The following is a 25,580-nucleotide window of genomic DNA, read 5'->3' as shown; positions in this document are numbered from 1 at the left end:
ACGAGACCTGTACCGAAAATCACCGTATATTTTTTGCACGTTTATTTATATTCATGCATTTATGCATACAAAATGACTGTATTTACATCACGAATACATACAGAGCTGTGATATGTCATGGTAACGGACAAATGTGAAGCTGAAAAAAAATTCCACCCTCGGAGAAATGTTTGAATAAAATTATCGCTATCGCAATCAACCGCAGAATTGAGACTAGGCACTTAATTCCTCGTTTCATTTTCCAATTCTATGCTGTACAGAGTAATTTGTATTTTGTGGGTAACATTGCGAACCTATTCACACGCATCTTCTAGTCAAAGTTGCCGTTCGTTTCGAGAGTTTATTTGCTATCAGTTGAACGGGTTATACCTACGTGATATTTCCCGGTATATCGCACGTGTCGTATAATGGATAGACCGTATATTTATGCCGAGATGTGGAAATAACCTGTACTGAAATATCCTGCTGTGAAAATACGTTGGCGAGATACTGAGAAGTGGTGCAAGCTCTGTGTGAAGTGAGGTGGAAGGATCCTGAATCCACTGCTTCTGTTGTCATGTCCAGGAAATAACCGATCCTCGTCGTGATAGAAACCCTGGAAATGCGTACTACGATGTGTGGATAAATTTGGAGAAATCCTTTCTTTCCTTCGATCATTCGTATTTATTTTCGTACCCCTCTTTTTTTGGTGAAAAAGTATACCATGAAAGGAGAAATGCGAATTTCTATTTCCACGGAAAACTAGCCTTCTTTACGATTACCCGATATGATGCTTGTCATTTAATTTAGCAAAACCTGATTTCCACGAAGTGCCTTGGGCTTCTGTATTCCAGAGAAAAACCGTGATAAGTTCGAGAATTCTTTTACCTCTGCCTCGGTGACTTTTATATCATGTACCAGTGCCCAGACATGTTCTTAATATTTTTCTCCAAAAGATCTTGTAGACTGGCAATGACTTCGCCAACTCAAAAAGTAAATAATTTTTACCTTCTTAATTCGTATAAGGAAAGACGTTTCCCGACGTCTGCTCACCGACTGAAACATCCTAGAATCATACGATTGACAATTAGTCAGTTCTGCGAACTCTCGGTTTGCGATGAGGTTGTAAGTTCATTGACGCGGAAGTTGAAAGAACTACTTAGGTGGGTAGTATTAAGCTCGTCGCGTCAGAGGCAGACGTCGAATCCTTCACCAGGGAAGGAAACTAAGAAAAAGAAAAAGAAGAAGAAGAAGAAGTAGTGGCTGGAATGACTGAAGGCCTTCTCTGAAAGGGATTTCGTCCTTAGAATGTCTTGACCGAAGAACCGGCAAGAGCGAAAAAGCGCGTGAAAGGTGGAAGGTAGCGTGTTGCTCCAAGTCCAAATCGATAACCTCAGACCAAGGTAAAAATAGCCTGTATACAACCCGCCGACCCACTTGATCTTCACGGCGAAGAGATGAAACCGATTGACAGCAGCTTTTAAGCCTTTGGACTCTCGACTTATCGAACGTCCGCTCTCAACTTTTGGCCCGTTGATGAAAGGTGAGAAAAATAGACGGCTGTACGCTTTCTCATTAGCACTTAAACAATACGGCTACTGATCACGTTTCATGTGCAGCGAAGACGAGTAAGGAAGATTGAAACGATACAGGAACGGGTACGTGAGCTTGCACCGCATCATTAACCTGTTGCTTCGCTATTCACAACTGCGGCGAGTCGATCGTTTTTAATATCTTTCTGCTTGAAAATCGACCGGAGTTATTTGCTCATCAAAGAACACTTCAAAGTTGCGGATAGTTTATTAAAGTCGGGAAGCTCGACCGGTGCAACTACGTTTCTGAGTAAAAGTAGCGAAAAAAGCAAAGAATGTTCGTAATGTGACGCTTCCGAAAACCAGCACGGCGGCGTGTTTCTGCAAGCTCTGATGTCGAACGGAACGAGCTTCGGGCGTAATTTATGATATTTCTGAGATTATCACGGTGAACACGAGGCTTTATTCACTCCCGGTATCCCGTGATGCTGATTGAACGACTCGTGGAAGGAAACCATCGACGTGTACCGATGTGCTTCGGAGTTGGGTACGCAGACTTTCCAGCTCATACACGTGTAGCCGCGAGAAATTCGAGGGAAAATGAGAGGAACTAGGAAATTTCCCCGACAATATCCCCGAGGGCGGTTTGTCGACCGTTCGATCCGGGGGTGTTCTGTTTGAAGAAAGCTTGCAGGGAAAACCCGGTGGCAAGCGGAAGGGGCGAGTCACGTGGACAAACATTATTATTTGATGGAATATAGTGAGGGGCGAACCGAGTAGCCTTTCAACTTCACTGAACGTGATTCCGTTTTTCAAAGTGCCACGAGCAATCGCCGGACATATTATTCCGAGACGTATGGTCGGGTGAAAAATCTGTCGGAACAGAAGTAGAAAGAAAAACGAAATAAAAATACATACCATGAAGGAGCTTTCGAATTTTGAACGAATCTGATCAAGTTAGGTGTAATTAAAAAAAAAGTCTCTGTGGTCCAGACAAATATTTTAGACACTAAATTTCAACATTTTGCTATCAACGTATTCGCATGTAAAATAACTCTACTATTAGTTTTCACGTGTAAATCCACTTAGTCGTATGCAGTTTTAATGAAAAACAGATCTTTCTATTCGTTTATTAATTCCGATAGATGAATATTCTTGGAGAGATTTTTCCGTTCGCCATTTGCAGGTGATTGAGTCAGATGAGATACATCCGTTTTAATGTACCTGCGATAAATTTATAATCCAACGAGGAATAAGTTTGACTGTTATTCAACGTGAAGCTCGGAGGCTTTGCGAAGAATTTGTTTGTAAATACATCGTGCTTTTGTTCGTCAGAATAACGCAGGCGGTACAGATCTTTCAATTAGGAAATGGTAACAAATTACATTCATACTTTCTGATTACGACAAATTGCAACAAAAATTACACTTTCATTGGGGAAAGGTACACTTTGAAATTAATTACATTTTAATTAGAAAGTGTAATTTGTGTTTCATTTTATGCTATTACATATGTAATTTCTAATTACAACGTAATTAAATGCAAATTGCAATCAAGTGATGCACAGTACTCGTCCTGGGCTTTACGAACTGTGGAAAAACGATCGGTAATGCGAGACGATTTCTACACCAGAAGGTTAACCTCATTACAGCTTGAGGGAAATACTCTACGGGACCAAGTTTCTCAAATTAGTCTAAATTCTAGAGTGATTACAGATCACAGAAGAGTAATTTTCACGAGGTAATTGTTCTTCCCGGGCTTGCCACAGTCTTGCGAACCGTGGGTCTAAATTACAGAAGATTACAAAATTCACAATGCTGAAAAAAGATACAGTCGAGACTTCCGCATAAATTGGCTTCTGGGCATCTTTTAGAATGCCGATGACAATGATCAATCCCTTGCTTACTACTGTATTCCTAATTTCGTAAGAATTTATTCGTTAATAAAATTCTGGTATATTCTTTTTTCCTCCAGTTTCCGATTTCACGCCGGAAAGTCGTTAATTTTGAAAAACTGGTATATTTTCCTGCACTCTTTTACGTTTCGTCAGCCAGTTTCGCAGCATTTTCGATTCAAGCCACGGCACGGAAGGAGCAATGCTGACTTCCGGTGTACCCACCGAACGGCTCTTTTTAAAAAACCCGACAGATCCGGAAAATGCACTTTGAAATTGCACCTCACGTATCGCCGATAAGTTCCGCCGGCTTCCGGAATTCAGTACATCTACGTTCCGGCTTTGAGATTCTACACATACCTAATAGGTATATCTACAATACAGGATAACGGGATGCTGCACGTCTACACAAGACGATAAATTCTGCATCGCACGTACCTACTTTGTCTGCTATGTTCCTGAAAATTGCTCCACTCCGAGACTCGGAGCCGTTGACCTGACCTGAAACCTCCCTCTTATCTCTCCGTATACACGCTCTCGGGGAATCGGAAAATAGGATATTGACAATGGGATTTCTCACGAGGCGCATCGACGACCATTTCGCACCCTGAACGGAATGAAATTCCTAAGAGGTTTAAATTATTGGCGTCGATTACTGCAGGAGATCTTTACCTCGCTTTGCATTCCTTGCAGAAAGATTTTCGCGACAAAATTACTATTCGCATCGACTCCAGGCTGCAATTTCACGTAAGAATGGAACAATAACTTTCTTGACGATTTTCGACGAACGCATGCGGAGTAGGTGAATATAACTTGAAAATATTAGCAGTCATTCCATTCTGCATACACTCTGTTTCCGAGGGAGCGATGTAGTATGTTGGCTTGCCTATCACCAAGGAGCATAAATATCGGTAAAACAGACTTACCGAGTCATTACCGATTGAGTCGAGTCAAGTAATATAATTGCTGTAACGTGACTTTGGAACGCGATCACTGAAAGCTTCCGCGTGGATTATAAACAACAAAACAACTGCTTGACCAAATCCACGCAACTTGGCAACACGGACAGTTTCAGCTAAATTGCGAGAACTTCAAAGGCGCTTCCTACCGATAACTCATATCGATATTTGTTCTCCTAAAGCATAGGCAACCCAGCATACAACAGCGTTTACTCGGAAACACCCTGTATGAGTATAATGGGAGTGTATTCTAGGTGTAAGATGAAAAGTGAAAGTTATATGGATAAATCTGGATGTTTTGTATATTCTCCGAATAGAGAAAGGCGATTTACCTGTGGGACTGGGTGCTTCCGGTTACTTCGGCGTATATGAGAGGCGACAAGCCGACGACAATGGCGTAGAGCCAAAATACGGCAATGTATTTCTCAATGCTGCTATGGGTGATGATATTTTTGTAACGCAGAGGTTGGGCCAGAGAAGTGAGCCTGTCAACGGCGATGGCGACGGTAACGAGGACGCTGACACTGCAGAGGGTGATGACTATGCAGTAGGGGGCGATGCACAGGGAGGAAACACCGTCATCGGGTATCCCGGAAAGCTCGAGATGCATTCCGAAGGGCATGAAGACGCCGACCTGCGAGAATGATAAATACTAAGCTTGGAAATCGAGTTAATCAAAGAAACTTGAATGATGGAAATGGAATTTGAAACAATAGGTAGTAAATCGGGATGACTGAAATCATGGAAATCATCGCTTTCGTGGATTTCTAGATTACCAATCAATATTCATTGATTTAAAACGATTCGCCACCATCTAGATGACCTCTCGTGATTCTGCCCAATCCAGAAAATCAGTGAAAATCATCCAGAGTCTTTGGAAATCGTTGAAAATCACGGGTAAGATGCGAAATCAATGGAAAAAAAAATCACTAATTGACGAACCATAAGTCATAATAAAAGAATCACGCGATAAGGTATAGCTCAATAAAATCACTGAAAATCAGTATTAATGAATTGGAATCGTCGATGCTATTTTTTTTTCTCCGTCATCCGATTTGAAAATCAATTTTCGAAACTCACCCCAAGATCGCTAACGGCCAGTGAGGCGAGGAGGCAGTTCGAGGCTGTCCTGAGCCTCTTGTACCTGTAGAAGGCGGCGAGTATGACCGAGTTCCCGCTCACCGTTAACGGAGACAGTATAAAGACGACGGAAACCGCAAGGATCACTGCTACCGGGCTGGTTTCCGGTCGGCTGTCGACCCTGGTCACCGCCGGCACGAGGCTCGTCGTAAATTCGGCCATTATGGATGTCGGCAGCGTCTCCGCAGCCAGGGTTTCCATCTTATTCACAGGCGTTGCGATCGGCGCGCGATATTTTATCTTAGGTCGGATTTATCTCGTGGGTGAAAAACTTCGGGGATGACATTTTCCCCGGTTTCATAGTTCTTGGCAGTTTTTTAGTCCCGTATTTCAACCGACGTCTCACATTTTTTTACTCCCAATCGTAAGATCTTCGCCTCAGAATTCTTAGTTCCGTTGCATGGTTCATCCTCAATCTTCCGTTGGTTCTGCAATCAGCAAGAAAATCAGATTTTTAATTAGGTTTGCATCTGCAGAGTATTACGATTAATAGCGTTGTATTTTCATATTCTAGTTGAATGTAATCCGCAACGATTAACGGGGATTAATATGGCCGGGAAGTTAATTGACAAGACGAAGAATGTGAAGTTATGAAAACGTAAACGACCCGGCGTCAAGAGTGGCGAGACCTTGCAGTGACGCCCGTTTACCAATTAATCGAGTAGAAAGTTCATCACCTACAGTGAAAAGTTCAACCCCTGGATGATTTCAATTTAAAATCGCCATAGCTTGGAACTTACAGATTTAATTATACAAGCTCTAACGTTATACTCTGGAAAATGAGAGAAGAAAATTAACCAATAAGTCTACAGATGAAAAACAACCTAGTCTTTATTCGTAAATATGAAGGTCGAGGAAAATATCTACACCCATTGAATTGAAACTTATTGCCGAGAAGCAGCTGTGGCCCTGAGATCCCTGAATTAGGGTATAAAATCGCTTTCGGTTAGCGGCGAAATGTCTCATGATGATTAATGCACCGTATATATCGCATGCCCAGCGATAATACCGCGCTTATCAACTTAGTCTAAGTCGCTCACCCTGCAGCAGTCAAGAAAGCTCACGCTCCGACATCGAGCACTGTTAAATCGGTAATATTGTTTACCAAACGATGGAGGATTTGAGCCTGATCGTTAGAATAGCTCCCAAATTATCCCACGATGATCGGCTCAATGGATGCAGGAATAAAGTCAATGATATATTCATTCCTGTTTCAATCATTTTTGCGCAAGTTAGCCGATCACGAAAGCTGCTGGTAGATTTATTCGAATAGAAATTTTTTACCCGTAAAACTCCAGTTAATTCCATGAATTTTGAAGCACCGGGCTGTTTTTTTCCCAAAAGAATTCTCGACTCCTCCTCAGTTTCATCACATAGAAAAATTGTCGTTGTATTACCGTTGAAATTACTTTATAGAGGAATCCGAGATTGTGGGATAGATATTTCCATGAATTGGTTGATTATCTTTGCGCTCGGCGGATCGGAGTTTGATTATCTTGGTCGACGGGGCGGCGAATGCAGCGAGACTAGCTAGTTGCAGCCTAGATGCGCTTCCGCTCGCTTGAACTGATAACTTGATGAAAAATTGAGATCAGTGGCTGCATCTCGGTTGGAAATAAATTGAGTTTTGAACCGTGAGTAACGAGCTAATTGGTTTGAGTTATACCCTGGAGCCTTGACCGAGTTCCCCTTGGGTATACTTGCACAGGTATATGTGTAAGGTACTTCCCTCCGTTATAGGGAATTTAACCAATTACCTCTTTCCGCATGCACACTTCTTAACGATACAACGTCGTTATAACGATGCAGGAGAGCGATGTAGACTTCCGATATCCAGCCAATAAGCGGATTAGGGATGAATATTATTGAGCAAAGGTTAGAAAGACAGAAAAATCGACCCAAAAAAAAAAAAAAAAATCTGCAACATTTCGCGTGTCTTTTTCAGAGAATTTCCAGCGATTTTAGTGAACGAGTAAAATGAGTGCAAAGACATTAGAATTTTATAAAAAAAAAACACCAGAGTCTAATCGTTTAGAAGCTTTCAAGTATAAACCCTTTTCTGAAATTGTCGATATCTTTGCGAGTGTATTCGAATTGTATCAGATTCGTTATCGCATCACACACGGCATAAATATTTAATTACATAATTCGTGTCGAGCATCATTGGCGCAAGTGAACAATACCGGAGATTTTTCGAACGTACAGTTTTCCCTTTTCTCAGCTTTCGATTCATACGGTGAGTCCCGTTTATCCCGAAGATCCTTAATTCGCGTCTCGTCTAAAATAGCATCCGATGCGAATAAACAAATTTTGCACATTTTCTCCCCGCAGATTGCAGCCGATGGTTTTACGCAGAAAACGGTGGACAGTAATAAGGGTAAAGGACCGAACAAGGAAGTTTGGCATAAAAATTTCCACCCCGATGCAGGGAGTGCAGGCAGTATCCTGTTCCACATTCTCTTACTCCTCGAAGGATGCTTCCGCCCACTGTTTACTGTGCTCTAGTCCCCCGTCTGCATCCTGGATGCGCACGCGGGTTCAGCACCTACTTCAGCGAGTTTCTTACCTCTGTTGAGCGGGTCGTGGTTTCGCTCCTTAATTTTTACGACGCTAGACACTCCCGAGTATCGCCCATTCCCCGGAACTACATTTCCTTATACGATACTCGAGACGCGGGACGCAGCGATTACCGTTAAGCTTCTAGGTTTTTTCATTTTTTCCCGTGGCTGTGAATCGGGTGACTGGAATCAACCCTTTACATTTTTTAGCAATTTTAATATGTAAACAATGTGGGTAGAAAATTACTCGAGTTTCGTGAAATTAAACCCCGCGGAGCCTCCGGGATACTAAATATTAACGAATTAAGGGGGGGGGGTAAGGCATCGCGACAAATTGCGAAGTTTTTTGTTTCGATTTTTTTTTCTTAAATTTTGTTACCACTATATATATTTATATACAATAATATTAGGCAGTCTCTTCCAAACATTTCGGCGCGAGTAAAACTGAAAAATTCGCAAAATTGAGCTCGGAGGGACGGGAAAGGCTTTTGAAAAATGTGGTAAAAATTCAATTTGCCTTTATAAACTACTAAAAAAATATACGCAATTTTTTTTATTTCTGAGTTGTTTGTCACATCTTTGTCGATGACAATCAGTGGTATTCGTAAAAAAAAAATATGAAGAATAAGGAATGATACTGAAAATTGAAGACAAACGTTTTCTCTAAACGATAACTGGAGAACGCGGTAAGACATCACCTTGTTCTTGTTTTTTTTAAATGAAGACACAAACTTTCTCGAAGAAGCGAATCAACGTCTGTGTCGGAAACAGTTTTTATTATTGTTGTTATCACAACAAATGTCATTTATTTTTCAATTTTTTTCAAATTTTAGCCGCCATTTTTTTATTTATCATGTTTCTTGAAAAAGTTTAGGTTCAGCCTGTAGAGGAATATCCCCTGTGGAGAATGGTGCTTGAAAATTGCCGAAAGCACTAACCGTTGACTGGGAATCGTGGCAATAAGGAATCAACGCACGAGACGCGTGGTCTTCTTTATACGCCCAAATCACTCTTAAATATTTATATTTTTAAAACTTTCATCACTGAATTTTATCGACGAAACTCCGATAAAAACGTTGTAAAACAAAGAAATGTACGTACATTGTTTCAGTTCTTCACAAATGACATTTCAATTTTATTCCATTTTCGGCCTATTTTCACGTGTCTTAATGAACAACAAATTTTTCCCGATACTGACAGGCCAACTTTGAACACCGTTATTTGTAGCCTGATCGTTTCAGCGGGTTATATAACCGGGGAGCTTTTCCGACATGGGATTGAAGAAAGTGAGGGAAAAGCTGGTGTTCTCGATATTGAGAAAATAAGGAGCTTGATTCCGTTCTAATGGCAGCCCGCGAACTGCTCTCTCTCAAAATAGCTTTTCAAACTTTTATTTTCTTTTTTTAAGCTTCCGTATGTGTGCCATCCCGGATTGTCCAGAAGTGAGTAGTAAGCACGGCCGGAGTTGTGGCTCCAATAACAAAAGTAACGAAAAGCTTGCAAAGTTGCACAGTTTAACTTTTTGCACCGTACGTTGAGGGTTTTTTTTTTTTTTTCTCCCTGCGATCTTATTAAACCGGCCTTTCAGCGAATTGGGAGACAAAGTTCACTCGTTTCTGCAAAAGACGATTCGGCGGTTCGGCAATTTCAACTTTACACCTGAAACACCGCTTGCGAGCTTTTTGAAATCTCAACCGTATTATCGTATTATAATTAACGATACAGCATAAAGGGAAGAGGTGATCCGTTTCTGTCGTCAAATTTACCGCTCAGTTCCCGCCTGCTCTAATGTCTGAAAAATGTTAATGAAATTTTTTATACGTCGGTGCATCAAAGGGTTAAAAAAAATATCATGTATACTCGCGGCTCGAAAATTCAGAAATATCCGCGTTTCTCTTTAGCAGCTTCAACACTTCGTCTTCAGGTCACAACCCTTCGGAGTTTTTGCTTCGGCGTTTGAGCCATTTCCGGCAATTTTGTATTTGGCTCTTGACCCACGCGATTCAGCTTAGTTTCCGGCCTCCGGGCACGAATTCTCATTTTTTATTCACCCGGCGGTACGTTGCTCGAGGAACGTATCAAAGCTCCGAGTTCAACCGAGCTTTTTTGACTCCTCGTAACGTTTGTCAGTTTTCAAATCAGCTACGTGTCTCGGCATAAATTTCAGCTTTCGCTTTTCGGCCGTTTATAAACGTACCCGAAGTACGAGGTACCGACAATCTACAGATCCCACGGTGAGGGCTTATGGATGAATACCCTGGTGAAAATTTCTACTAGTACGAATTTTCAGGGAAATTAGAACATTTCGTATTATTTCGTACAAAATTGTAAATATGCAAAGTTTTTCCTAGAGAATTGTCAATTTTTCACTTTTTTATTGTAAATGCTTGTAGATTTTTTACTGAAAAAAATATAAACTTTCATGAAAATCTACAAGTTTTTTTTATGAAAAACTGTGTAAAAGATTATACAAAACGTTCCAATATCTGTAAAAGTACGGAAAAAATCGTAGAATTTTCATTTTCACCAGGGTGAAAGCAGAAGTTTTTGCTCTGCAGGTAGTAGCTTCGTTACTAATATACGCTTGATCTTCGAAAATTCCAAGAGTGCAAATATGTGTAAGACGCGTTTCCGGGATTTCGGTTCAGGCACAAAATATCGCCGCGTCTTCGGCTCTCGTCATCTTGTCAAAGTGAATAAGTTAGCAAGTTAGTTTCCGAGTTGACAAGTTAGTAAGCTGCAGATTTCCTCTCCAACTGTATCAGATCTTCCTGGCATACATTAGCCGCAATTGAATGTGAGCTTGGTATAATAAGTAGAAGAGCGGGATTACGCACGTTTGCAAATTACGGATTTACGGGTACGATATAGGTATAATACGTACGCAGTTATTTGGCGCGATAAGACGGGACAAGAGGATTTATACCAGCTGGTTTTATCGTCAACCATGCAAGACGGGTCGGCTCTGTCAGCGATCTCGACTCCTTATCGCTCCGCCATGCAGGAATTTCCGACATACCAGTCCAACAAGCATAACAATAAGAATCCATAAGCAATTTGTTGTAACTTCACACCGTTTTCCTTATATAGGATTAGGTAGTTTTATACAGGCATTGTACTGGCAAAGATAATTTTTATAATTTCGGCTGACAGTGCGATTGTTCTTTTTTGCATAAAGTTTACCGTGGATTGATCGTGCTGAGAAGACCTCGATCCGCCATTGATGCATGGTAAAACATTCAGCACTGATCAGGAACGCCGTCCATCCTATTATCGTATAAAATATATTTAGACACGTCTCACCTTTCCAAATTGGAAAGCCTTGTCGATGTCTGAAGTCCACTGCATATAAGTGACACTTATTGACAGTGCAGAGAATGGAAGGTTCTCAAGTACTTGTAATAGCAGCTTTATTTCCAGTTTTTTTTTTTTAATTTCACCTCGCTGATCCGTGGACGTTTGATATATCGTGTGCTTTAAATATTCGGTTGAAATTGAACGATAAAAAAGATGAGTTACGAAGCACGTTTTGTGCAATAATTCACTTCTCAGACGGTTATCGATGCAGGTGATTTTTGAAACTACGAAAAACCGGCATCACCGCCTCTGCTGCTATTCCATACTGAAAATAGACCACCATCTCACCGTCGGTCGAATTCGTCGTAATATCGAAATATGGTTACAAATGGCGTCGAGACTCACCTGTCCGACCACTTTGTTCGTTCATATAAAAGAGACATATCATTTTTCCGCTTGATTAACTGAACGTGAAACAAGAAACCAGCCAGGCTACGTGACCTTGATCGTGTCAAAGTCAAGGTGTCCCGAGTGTCGGGGTGTAGAAGATCATCATCATCATCGTCGTCGTCGTCATCGTCATCGTCATGACCATTAGCGTCGGCCAGCGGTTAGCGCAATCGCGTGAACGCGTGTAGCGAGACTCACTGTTATCAGATACTGATTAGTGGAATGAATATTCAGAGACGTGCAGGGAGAGTCTCATGCATTCGTAATTAATTCATCGTTGCGAGGACACGTCGAGTAAGGTGACACTGAGGATGTTCGGCGGGCAGGTAGAGCACGCTTTTCGTTTTCGTTTTCGTCGTCATCGTCGCACGCCTGACGTGTCATTTCCATGTGATAATTTTCGTCCGTGCATACGACGCGACGGTAGAATAAAGTAGTCGTACGAAATACACGTGGAGGACATGTGAGCAACGGGAAAAGCGCGTGTACACATACACTCAGAATTTGCATGTCAAGCGTACATATCGCATAAAATATGTACATTGTTGATAGATCAGCATTTGAATACACATAATAGAACATATTCGAAGTGTAAACACCGGCGGACTGGAAACAATTTTGCCAGTCTTGTTTGCGGCTCGATTGCCATCGTTTCATCGTTTTAGCATGGTTATGGTGATTGGTACTGACAATATGAGGAAAATCCTTTCTCAAACAAACTCTGTTCTGCACGACTTTGAAAAACGACGTCGACATTCCGATCAACGTCAAAAGGAACAAAAAGAATAGGAGGTTGGACAGAAAATGTTGTTTCATTTTTAGAAAAAGCATTCACTCTAACATCATTTAGCGACCTTGTAATCTACCATGTCTGTTTGGTAGATGGGTTTTTCTACTTAACCCGTAAGTGGGTCTTTTCCGTGTCAATTCGATAAATAAATAAATTATAAGCAGAGTGCGCAGAGTCACGTTGCACGACACGTGTGTAGTACAGGATCCGCTGCGTGTGTTTTTTTATTTATTTTCCCGTCACCTTTTTTCACGTTATCGTTAGATGAAAAATAACCAGAACGAAAGAGCAGCTTTTGTCATTCAACTGCGGCGCTCACCAGGCCGGCAGACAATGCAATTAACTCGACCTGCAGAGGTGAGGAAGCTTCTCCATGCTGTCCTCACAATCAGATCATCTGCTGAATTCCCTCCCGAGCTATCGAACCCTCAGTAATATCCTGTCATCCTTTTTCTTTCTTTCAATTGTTGTTTCTGGATTCTCTGCAGATTTTTCCGATAAAGAAGACCAGGATATTATTATCCCGAGGGAGTTGACCTGGTAAACTGAAACTGGACAACAACACCGTGCTCCGGAAATCCGTAATCGATCCTGCATCGAGTCTATAGCGTTTGTTTTTTTTTTTTTAACCGAGAAAATTCTTTCACGGATGGATCTATTTTGCCGGTGTTCTAGATCTTATCATTGCGTGTATCTAATCGGGAGTTGAGTTCGTACGAGGGTTTGATGAGCGAGGTATGGAATCCGGTTAAACTTGAGGCTTTCGTCGTCGCGCAAGTCAACTTACTTACCCGACAGATATATATCCTCATTCTCGTCTTTGGTGTAACTTGCCAAGGGAATACGAAGCGAGCATACGTCGCTCGACGTTGTTATTTCAGTGGTACGTACACACGTTAGCCGCAGAGACGTCCGATATCTCATCCTTCGAAAGAGCCAAGCTCGTCTTCTCGTCTAATGGAGAGAGTAACGTAAGCACGAGCTTTCAGCTGGGCACGCGTAAGACGCGCCAGAGACGAAGATTGGGTGCGACGGGTGGTTCCTCAGGAATCAGGTCACAGAGGAGACGAGATATCCTTTTACGAATTTCAGTCGACGTGAGAATTTCGGTCCAATTTTTACCGCGGTCCAACGTTATTATACTCATGGCAAAAAGGTGGACGAAAATCGATTGACTATTCAACGTCGTGCCGCTGTTGGTCTCAAGAGGGCGTCAATGACGATTCGGAAAATTGACTTTGAAAGAAAGTATAAGTGTGGAAAGCCGGGGGCGTTCGGCGGATACAAACCGTAATGTAGGCGGTAATATGACACCCGTAAAAAATGAAAAATAAAACGTACATGGACGCGAATATGGGGAGAGAGGATAGAGGCGTATGGTTTTTTTTTTTCTTCTCTTCGATGATGGATGTGGAGGCAGTATAGTTATGGGACACGATGCGACGCCGCACTCTGCAAGGACAATTTAAATTCAGATAAAACCGCGCTCCCTCGTAATCTTCTGGGTGATATATATTCATAAGCCTCGAGGTCTCTCTTGGCTGTTGCATCGTAATTATTTAGTCCCGGCAACTAACTAACCGAATTATTACACGTTGCCCGAGGCGCGGTGAACGAATGTCAAAGTCCATCCAGCAAGTTACACTCGCGACTTTGGACCACGCGAGTACGAAAACTTGGCAGGCTCACTTTGACACGGCATCCGAAGTCTCGTCAAAAGGCAAATTCGGGACTGCAGGAGGAACGAGGATAAGCTTGGCTCGAGGGTGGTTTCGGGTTTGCATGCAGAATAGCTTTGAACGGTTTACGGAGGTTTGGTTACATCAGACTCAAACGCGCCTTCCAGGCATCAGGCAGCAATGAAGCTCCGAATGGTAATGACTGAACCCGCCCGCGTGGAGTAATTATCACTGTTTATAACACGAACTACTGTTAATACTGCGGCAAGAGGGAGAAAGGGCCGTCAAGACACCACCGTCAAGAGTAGGTATAATTAACCAGTGGCTGTAGCAACAAACTCAGGTGGCTGTACCGGGTCTAAGGTGTTGGGTTTCTAGATTGACATCGAAAGCCTTCCCCGGGATTCCGTTCATCTAGTTACGGGCTGAAAAATGAATGAGGTTGAAAACCGATTCCTGGTATTGGTTGTACGAGTTTTGTCGAGGTCGATTTTATCGATTGACGAGGGGCTTAACCTTCGTGCTACGACATACGTGGCTCTGGTGCTGCTTTACTGCATACAAAACCGCAATTTGATTCCGACTTTGACAAATGGATTGACTGAAGGTTGTCAAAAAGAAACCATTTCATAAATGATCTTTCTTACGGTGTAACAGCGTTTCTTTTCATCGCACTACTCGACGCATCGGTCAGAGTGACAGTCAGTGCATGGAAGCAAATCTAATAAGCTACGGGTTCTTCGCAACGTGTCGAGGAGATGAAAGGTGCTTGGATTTCTATGTCGCAATGTTTTATCGTGGTAATGGCGATGGTTCAGGGGGTAAAATGAGAAGAAAAACGCGTAACGCGTGAGGTGTGGAGCACGTTTTGACCAGTAACCGGGTTTCTCTTGAAACGGAACACCGGCGTTACCAAGTGGCTGAATTCTCCTCAATCCGAGATGTGTGAGAACACACATGTCGATACGTGGACGGATGAGACGCGGTGAAGTGCGTCGAGGAATCTGGTATTCCGTGAAAGATGGACGCGCGAAAATGCCGACACTTTGCAATTCAAGAATGCGTGTAACACACGTTCCGTTTCTTCGAGCGCGTTCGGACGCCGATCGATCAATCATCAAAGCTCGGACATAAAACTCACCCGCTTTTATCACCAGCAGACAGTAGAACGTTACTGTGAGTTTCTCTCTTTGAAATTTCACACGTCAAATTAGAAGCTGGTATCCCCGATCCACTGTCCTCTCTGATCAATTCTCCAAAGGTTCGTACATTGTGAAAGAGACTTCAGGATTCGCGGTGTGAGTACGATCGTCACATGTTATCCTCGCGTTCCAATCCCTCAGAGAGAATTATTTCGTGCCTAATTCCAAGGCTCATCCGGATCAAACTTTGACAACTCGGATCTTGCTGATTGCGAATTCGAAGATCATTTTGCGTCAGGTTACAGACATGATTAGGCGAAATAATCCGACGACCGGTTCTGAAAAGACGAAACGGCCAATTATCCGCAGCAGCGTCAAACTGCACAGCGATTAGCGAGCAAATTGACGATGGCGAAGGAATCTGAGCAAACACATCAAAACTTCTGAGATCCTGGCTGCAAGGTTCTTGGACAAACAGAGTGGCCCAAGTTAGTTCGCGACGTTAGATCTGAGCTTGGTATGGGGCATGACCAAGTTTGCTTGATACATTCAGCGGTCGACGAGACGGGCCAAAGTTCGCTCTAATGAATGTGCTGTATAATGCATGCCGTGCGATATCTCATTGGCGGAAGATCACGGAAGGTTCGTTTCAATTTTGAACACGCAAGGAGTGTCCGCGTCGATATCTCCACATATCAAATCCGGAGAACTTACTCGATTAAATTTTTCGCCAACATTTCCTCTTCCCCATTTCACGCTGATACATGCCTATAAAAAGTAAGAAAAGTTACGGATTTTTTCACTCTTCTTTTCACCCCCAAATATCGACAGTGTACCTCTTCGAAGTCGACATTGACACGTTCTTGAAAAACTTTTCATCTTCCTTCTACTGCGGTTTTTATCGTATTCGTTCCAATGATAAAAACTTTCCTCAGGGCTCGCGAGTCGCGGGAAGAAGATGATTTTGTCTCGAAAATCGGTCTCAATGTGAGAAATAAGAGTTAAAGAAAGGTCGAACGTTTTTAGCTTTCCACTTTTTTCCCAGCGCCCGACAAAGGCATTCAAAGAAATTACCAACAGCTCGAGAAAGCAGCAGTTCGCACTGAATTTTTCATTGCAACACAAGCATGAGAGGCCCGATCGAGTCCTGATCGATCCTTTCTCGAACGACATTGAACGGCCACCCTCGGATTGCTTGGCCGGGGTTGAAATGGATGAATTCCAATGTTCCAAGGAGGGGAAATACTTGGGTAGAAAAGAGCCTAATCCGAAATTCCGCAAATTTGTGAATTAATTAACAGGCGCGAGAGCCGTATTCAAATCCCCAGGACAGCCGAGCGGCGGCTGAATCAGAACCAAATTTGCAAAGAGGAAGGATTCAGAGAATGCGAGCGAATCCGTCGATCTTCCTTATCTCAGATCCTCCGAGGAATCGTTCCGAGATTCGATTCTCCATATCCTTAATTTCGAAGGAACAGCGAGTGGCCTACAGGAGCCTTTGCTTCCGCTTTCGTAGGTATTCCCAGGTCACAAGGCATTTATCTCGAGTCACGAAGCGTGCGCAAGTAGGTACGGATCGAGGATAGACTGCAGCACAAACTCGGGGGAACGCGGCGATGCGCAAGTGAAAGGAAAGCCTCTGAATATTCCAGTGGATATAAATTATTGCCAGAGAATTCGCGTGCTCGTACATAAAAAGCGTCAATATTTTAGAATTTCCATCTCCATTTTAAGTGCTTTATATGCACCTATAGCATACCTAAATTGTCAATTGACAGGAAGATAGACGGCTAAACCAAATCCTTTTTAGTCGTGTGAACAAGTCTTCGTAACTCATACGTTTAGTCAGGCAAGGTTTCACGTGAAAAAATTTCTGAATACTCGAGTTTTTAAGCGACTCGAATAACGGTCAGGAATAAAGAGATTTATAATTAGAATTCCAATCTAATGTTCTATGTAGCTCCAAAACATATATGATATATATATATATATATATATATATATATATATATATATATATATATATATTAGTGGGATTAGATATGAGTGTAATTTAATTTATCGATGTACTGTGACAAGGATCCATTGATCCAATGTGCCATTGATCGAACATAGAGAAGCACGAGAGTGACATCAACCTTACAGGTTTTCGTTATTTAACAGCGATTACAGGCAACCACCCCGAAGACTTATAAAGCCACGTTGCAGCACCCTTTGAGTGATGAAATTGGCAGGCTTGTTATAAAAGCTCAAAGAACCGGCCACTCGCTGTGCAGAATAGCTATTCTTGGCCCTGTCGAGCAGTAGCAGAGGACAAGCAAAAAGAAAGAAATCATTGAAGGAAGAGAAAGAGAAGTAACAAAAACACAAAGTGAAGACTGGACAGAAAAACGCTTATACGTAATACTCGTAGCTAACGTCTTGGACTGGGTAATTTCGTTATTCATCGGTAATGGGCTTAATTGCAAGTGGCGCAGTACTGGCCCATTTATTACAGCATCGTACAGTCGTTGGTTGCAGGTTCTTCAGTATAATACGAGCTTCAATTACCGAGAGCCGGCTGCCGTTAGGATGCAGTTTTAATACCAGCTATAAACAGTGAAAACGCTTCACCAGACTATTCGAATGGGTTTAAATTGATTTTAATCCATAATTCTTTCATGCCTGTATGCGCAAATTTTCTCTACAAAGAACGGAAGTGCAGAGGATCCAATAAGATCGGGCTACCATTGGGCTTCCATACTTTGGCATCTTACGTCGATGGTCGGATTATCGGCAACGATTTTGAATTTCCATAAGATTACACTTTTTTCTTCTTTTTTTTCGATCCACCGAAGCCATCGGTGAAACTCGTAAAGTGTATTGATCAGACTTCAGTCACAATGTCTGATTGAAACCCCGCTTAAAGCAGACTATAAGACTACAGAACACAATTGCGTAACGGAAGCTCGCCGCGGATTCGAGCTGATTTGTTATTCTGGCATAAAGGAGGTTGGAGGAACTGGAGAGCTGGACTATAAAATGAGGGTATGAGTTGAGGCTGCTAAATGGGGCGTAATGAAATGTCAAGCGACGAAATAACGCGTTCATCACCTCCACCTTCCGATCTTTGAACACTAATCGGCACCTGATTCAAACTGCTGTTTTTGAAACTATTGACCAGGTGCGTGATCACGTATGGATGTGGAACGGATCGGTAATTAATCTATAAAGTTCACGAAGAGGATGGCGAATTCTACGTCGCTAACGACAACGACTTTCCCGTACCTACAACCGTCACGCACTGAATTTTTGACCCTGCTATCGCAAAGGTTGAAGTTTACTACAAGAGAGGAAAGACACTTTGAACAAATGGTGCTTCTATGAGCGTCAAAGCGAAAAGGGCCGGATTATGTCGTTGTACGGAAGGAAAATCAATCTACTACAACCTCGGGGATGATCGTTCTTCATTCCCATGTGAAAACTCGTACCCTAGTGGATTCTACTCACGCTCCGTGGCAGTAGAATTGTCACCAATATTCCCGCAGCGGAAGCAAAACTTGTTAAAAATAAATGTCGGATCTAGAAAAAGCTTTTGCTGATCGGTGAAGCCGAAGATTTTGCGCCGATCATCAACCACCGACACGATACATCCTTCCCTCTGAATCGTGCAGACAGTATCTAATGGCATAGGGGAGCGATCATTAGAGTGAAAAGCTCAAGTCAGGCGCTGATAAATTTCTGCTCAGAGAAAGTTGCGCGGTGATGCTGTGAGCTCTAATTTCTATCCACCTTCGTTCCTTTGTTTACCTTTCCTAAATAGTTTGTCCCCCCTCCTTAGGACGATCCAATCTTTCGGAGAACACGTAGATTCGCGAAATTTCAACCCTTGGTGCACAAAGTGGAGGATGTCTCGCGTTTCCGTTTTCAAGGTTGCGGGTTTCGCGTCCGTCACGTGGCTTGGTGATAAACGGGTATTAATTGAAGCAAGGGAAAAAGCAAGAAAGGGTTCCCGTCCTTCAGGGCGTGTATCCGTTCCCGAGGGAATTGAATTCAAGAAACCGCAGGCGCAAGTTCGAATTTCTCGCACTGTGCGGTTCGCTTCCCATCTTGGTCACGTAATAATGTGATGTGGTAGAGTCAGCAGATTACCTCCGTTTGTCGACATTCTCTTCCTTGGTTCTTCCGCCCTTTGGTCACAAGTTACGTAATCTGAGATCGAAAAGACCTTCTGCACGCTCTCACAAAGCTCTTCGAGCTTCCTTATTTCGCGGAATATGTTGATGGAATAATTTGCTTTGCCGGGCGCGCTTTACGCGATCGGCAAAGGCTTTTTGGTAGGTGACTGAAGAATTAATTCACTTTACGTACACCTTAATGTGATTCGTAGAAAGTTTTCATCTTTACTTGATCTTGCGGACGGCGGCCGAGAGATTTCATTCTTAGAATATAAGCTTCCAGCACAGTAATAACAGACAGAAATAAAAGAGGTTACGCAGTGGAATTGAGAAGAGTCTCCGGTTTTGTGGCCATAAAAAATTAATACTTTCCAGTATTATGATAAGGTGGAAAAATTTTACGAGAAATATACCAACATGTTGTAATATTACGATGGCGGTCATAAGAAGATTCAAGTATTGAAAAATTTATTATACACATTAAAAGAATTCGAACTCATTGGCGGATTAAAAGTCATACTTTTTACACGATTTTTATCCGATGCATAATGGTCGTCACAAACCGTCCAGTTAATCAATGAATACCAAAAAATTAAAAAAATGATCCTTGCATCATTGTCACGTAGCGTTTTTGATCGTAATTTAGTCACCGTAGTTAAATTTCGAAATCGTACATTCAGCGGAAGAAAAATGAATCCACGTAATGTAATTCAATTCACGCCACGTTTGTGATCACGGCTCTTCGTACATTAGCAGAAGGAGAATTTTCGCACGCTAGTACTCGTACGTAAAAATCGTACGATAAATATCTTTTACCATTCGAAACGCGATATGCGATTTGTACAAAGTAAACTTTTGATTTCGCGGCAAATTGCGAAAAGGAGAATTTCACGATTCTGTATACGCGGCGGAATATTCGTTTCTTGCACGTGGAGACCCAGCGGCGCCTAGCGTCGCGACGGCAGCCTTGAACTCCAGGCACCACTGCTCTTGGTTCTGAACTACACTGGGTCTCCAGCTCGATCGAAGGCCATGGCTACTGCCTGCATGTGGCTCTGGCTGACAATCAGAGGCTATTTCATCCAGCAGTGAATAATTCGGGGATTAGAAAGGCGAGTCACCATCCGCCGGATTACCCGCAGAGTAACTCGAGTCATTAGCAAGTCAGGATTTCGTTCAGACCCTAAAAGAACTTCGAATATTTTCAGACAAGTTTCACGCCGTTAAGGAAAGCGCGGCTTTGAGTTCATCGAGTCCCGATCAGCCAACTCGATTAGCTCACTTTCAACGGGGTTCCCACCAACAAGGGGAACGTTCAGCGGGATCTCTGTCGCAATGCGGAACTCCCGGTAATTCCCGGAGAGAGACTGACGGCTAGACTTCTATTTAATTAACGTATTTAATACGACGATGATGGGGTTTGACGAAGCTGTCACACGGAGTTATTATATCCCTGTGAGCTGGTCAAAGGTGATATTTGCACACGTCAATTCTCAGCAGTCAGACATCTTCACCATCTTCATTCACAGCATAAATCTAATTTCCAGACTTCAAAGTACTCCAAAAGAATTCCGATTGCCTCGAAACGACGAATGGAACACGTTTCAAATCTTTCTGACCAATCGTAAGCTTCTTGTATTTAAGCTTGAATAATCCGTTTCACAATCGCAAATCCCACTGCTGTCACCATTTCAAGTACAGAAAATTCACGCTCCAGAATCAACGTCGCGTACCATGAACAAGCGGTAATTACCTATAACTTTCGTACCGTTAAGTTATCCGCATGCACCGGAGGGTGAAAATAGCTTTCGGAAAGCGAACAATGGTCCCGGAGGTCAACGAAAAAGAAAATGTGAGATTCTATCTCCCGGCTTGAAGATGTATAGCCCGGAGTTGGCCAGCTGCCCGATGCACTTGACCCCGTGTCCTCGGGTGACCCGAGGAGCTCACCCAGGGTCAACCTTATGCTCGTCGATTTTTCTACCAGTTAGCAACACCGATTACATCGTCGTCCATGACTCGATTTTCCATCATTACAGAAGTACGTAACATGTAATAAGACTCGATTTGTTGTTGGTTTGTGGATTTATCGACACCGTTAACCGAACTCTTCTACTCGTCTACTTCACTCAACGGCGATTATACTGGCGAAAAAAATCGCAAGTCGCAGGCATAAAATGGGAAACGGATATTGAAAAATTAACGGAGCCATCTCGACGCTTCCGAACCTATTTCCGAAGGGGCTGAAATTTGGTCTCATAAAATGAGAAGAAAATTTTGTTTCGACGCCGAGAGAATTTGATCAACCGAACACGCGGGTTTTTTTTTTTTTTTTTTTACAGGGAACGCCGAGTTTTCTTTTGCTGAAATTTCTCGCTGTCACGACGATGATAAAAAAAAACAAAAACAGTCAACTTTACTGCAAAAGAAATAAAGATAATAAAAGTCGCAGATTCTAGAAAATTTTTCAATACATCATTTCCGAGAATCGTGAAGCTGATATTCTCGACAGAAATTCACCAAATCTAATTCGAAGTTCGTCGCCGCAGAGATTAACGTAAACTTTTCCTTATTTCTACGAATGTCTGATTGAAGTACGTAGTTTTCAACGTTTCAATTCTCTACCTCGCGGAGCTGGGAAATGAAGTTTCGCGATGTTCGAAAAACTCCGTAGTCCGCATCGTTTAAAATTCATTCAGAAGATTCTTACGCAGTATAGGAATTCGATGCGACAAAATTCACCAGCGAAACGGAAGGTGATTAGAATCAGTATTTTTTCCCCCATCGCACAGATTTTTTCCCGACGAGATTATTCAGCCTCGTTTCTTCTCCATCCTAAAATTTTGTCCAAAATATTTCTGATCCCTCAAGGATTACGTAATATTATTCAAATGTCAGTAATTTCCTTAGCCTTTCAATCCACTTGATCGACCATTCATCGGCTCATCACAGCCGGTCAGCAAATGGAACATCCGACATTTCGGGCTGAACGTAATTACATAACTTCCCACCTGGGAGAGTAGAAGGTAATCTTTTTTTATTGTAAGGCATTATGCAACTCGGTTGAAGTGATTTACATTTATGAAAATGTAGGAGAAATTTTTCTCTGCTCGTTGACGCGCGTATATTTCTTTACGAGGCGATGAAAATTTCGCGTACAAGTAAGATTGTACGTTTGTCTTGAAAACTTGCGCACATTCCTCACTTCGATTATATATTTCACTCCTTAATCCCGTCTGCAAGACTTTCGCGAGAGAAAATTTCAACTCGCATAAACTTCTCTTTTCCGCACTTCCACATACGCTGCACATCTCCAGGGGTTCGGTAATATTAATTTAACAAATGAGCGAGGAAAAGCGATATAAATACGAATTCCGAGTCCCACAACGCCGATTGGTATTCCCAGATTACGTGGCTGGCCGGTGGCCAAATCTCTTTCATCTCATATCCTTTCTCCGCCCGGCTTTCTTTTCATTTTTCCTACGATTTCACCCGGCGGCGTTGGTCGTTTTTGAACCTTTTTCTCATCCCCGGCAAAGATAACGCCCCGCAGACTTCAATGCAAACTCCCGGCTCCAGCGGGCACGAAGATAATAAATTCTTGAAAATTATTATTAGCTAAGTGAAAATGGTAAAGTAAACAGACTCGTAAACTCTACAGCGAGTCGAAGAAAATTACTCGCCGTTTTACGGTTAGTAATCGTCTCTCGATGCAGTCTCTTGCCTATGTAATAAAATTTGCCGCAGCTGCATCTAGATGCAAAAATGCAAAATCACAAATTTATCACCCGTCATCGCTTATTCGCTGCTCGTTTCGACTGTTCAGCGAAGTATGGAGTAGTTTTATAGGACAAGTTACTAAAGCAAGGAATGCGTCGAGCTCAGCGAACTTTAGTGGTGGCTAGAATAATCAATGCTTCGATCAATCGAGTCCAAAAACACAATAAACGAACACGACTCGAATCAATCGGTGAAAATTAATCGATCAATCGATTATTTGACATTTTTTTTAACGAAACGTTGCGTATGAAACCAAAATTTCATTAATTTCAGCACGTAGTCTATTAAACAGCTCAAAAGTTTTTTGATAATTTATAGTTTCATTGAAAGTATTTAGTCTTCACTTACTTAATAATCAAGACAATGATAATAATTCATACTTTGATCATCCAAATCGATATTGTATTGCATCGTTAATGGGAGTAAAAATGAAAAATCCATCGTGAAGTAAAAAAAATCAAGTACCGGTCGATTAAACGGGAAAAAATAATCGATTATTTTTGGTCGTTCTTACTTCGAACAGCCGTCAGGAGTTCTCTGTTGGACAACATTGAGCGCAGGTTCTCGACATTTAACCAAATACTCCAATTTCTTGACGTCTCGCGGCACTGACCTTAACATCATTTCTCCACTCTAATATTATCGCACCGGCTGGCAATGGCACGGATGATAAGGCCGAGTTTGATACGTGACAATATTTAATATATGGAGTTTATTTTCGCCTACGCGTAGGCGTATGCATCTGGTTCACGGTGACTGCAGGCCACGGTTTGTCGGGTCGATCGTTAGCAGAGGCGACGGTTTGACACAGAATTCTTTTTCTACTAGCCACCCATCAACGACTCACGGTGTCGTATCGTAAATCGATCTAAACCGATCGTAAAATTGTTTCCTGAATTGTGTGCGAGATTCGCGTACGTAGAGATGAAATACCGAGTGTTAATTACGGTTATTAAACGACCGCTGTTGTCAAATTTTGTGTTTTATTCCGACAGTCTGATTAAACGCACCCTTTTGTCGGGTTTCTACCCACCCGACGCCTACAATTACGTTTCAAACACGACACGGGATTTATACCTGTAAAAGAAAAAAACAAAAATAGAGAACAGAAAACAAATTGGAAACTGACGATACCATCTCGAGTTTTATACAGTATATGAGAATAATTCTGTTCAATAACTTCTAGAAACGTGAGGTTAGCTGCCATTCGCAAATCCGCCCACTATACTCGTATTTTTCCAATGTTTTTCTGGATTTGCACGTTGATTGGGTATACTAAGAGGAAAGAAAAAAAAAAAAACGTATCGCTGCCGAAATCTCTCGGGAAAGAAAGTTTTCCTTGACTAGCCACGCGTTACAGGGACACTGAGTGTAAAAAAAAAAGAAAAAAAACGGAGAAAACGAGGAAAAACTTACAAATTACTCGAAATTTCTAAGTACGTTCAACTTTGACCCAGGATTATATTAAGTTACCGGTTTAGACATCCTTCAGTCTTTGCAGAAAATCTTATTTGCCATAGAATGTTCCATATTATAGGTGGTGCCTGCCTCATAGAACGTGTAATAAAAATTGTGACTACGTAAGATAAACGTGAGCGAGAAAAATTGAGCAGGATGAAGAGGCTAAGGATTCAATCCCGATGTAAAAACGCTACGGATAATATGTATACATATGTATAAGCACATCGTCGATCGATCCACCTTCCAAAGCGGTGTCGCCTCAGTAATCATTTCAACTAGAACGACACCCACCCACATTCAAATTCTCGTTAAATCGGGGGAAATCCTGCGTTAATAATGACGCTTTACGTAGATCGTTGCATCTCACGTGTCGGTTTATTTCACCCCGATGACGTGAAAGCTACGACGTTTTTTATTCAGCCTCAAAATTTTAGGCGTTCTAAAGGGTGGTTCGACACTTTTTCGGGATTTCACGTTTCGACGAATGGCGTGAAATTGAGCAATTGACATTTTTTTTTTCTCAAACTCTCGTTTACGCTTTACAGTAACTCTGAATGTTGTGGAAAAAAATCATAACTGAATTAAGATTTTTCAATGGAAAAAGTCTTCGAAGAAGTTCGCCAGTTTATGGAAATTCAATGAAGAAGCTCAAGATTTGAAACAGTCTTACTGAAATATAAAATGATCGATTGAAATTTTGAGCTATACACACACACACGCACACACACGTACATGTATATATTTGGATCATATATTACATGA

At 42.0% G+C, this 25,580-nt stretch overlaps 1 protein-coding gene across 1 annotated transcript in view; it reads right to left on the bottom strand.

Annotated features, from left to right (window-relative positions):
- Positions 1-25,580, bottom strand: part of LOC124175527 — a 65,615-nt gene that overhangs the window by 13,063 nt on the left and 26,972 nt on the right. Inside the window, exons 2-3 of the mRNA XM_046555877.1 lie at positions 5,445-5,932; positions 4,697-4,998 (exon numbers count right to left, since the gene is read on the bottom strand). Coding sequence (XP_046411833.1) covers positions 4,697-4,998; positions 5,445-5,705 — 563 coding nt within the window. The 5' untranslated portion in view covers positions 5,706-5,932. The remainder of the gene's footprint in view (positions 1-4,696; positions 4,999-5,444; positions 5,933-25,580) is intronic.

This window comes from Neodiprion fabricii, chromosome 2, assembly GCF_021155785.1.
Source record: "Neodiprion fabricii isolate iyNeoFabr1 chromosome 2, iyNeoFabr1.1, whole genome shotgun sequence".
In the NCBI taxonomy this organism is placed as follows: domain Eukaryota; kingdom Metazoa; phylum Arthropoda; class Insecta; order Hymenoptera; family Diprionidae; genus Neodiprion; species Neodiprion fabricii.
Note: the sequence above shows the minus strand (reverse complement) of the source record. Positions and strands in the feature narration are given on the sequence as shown.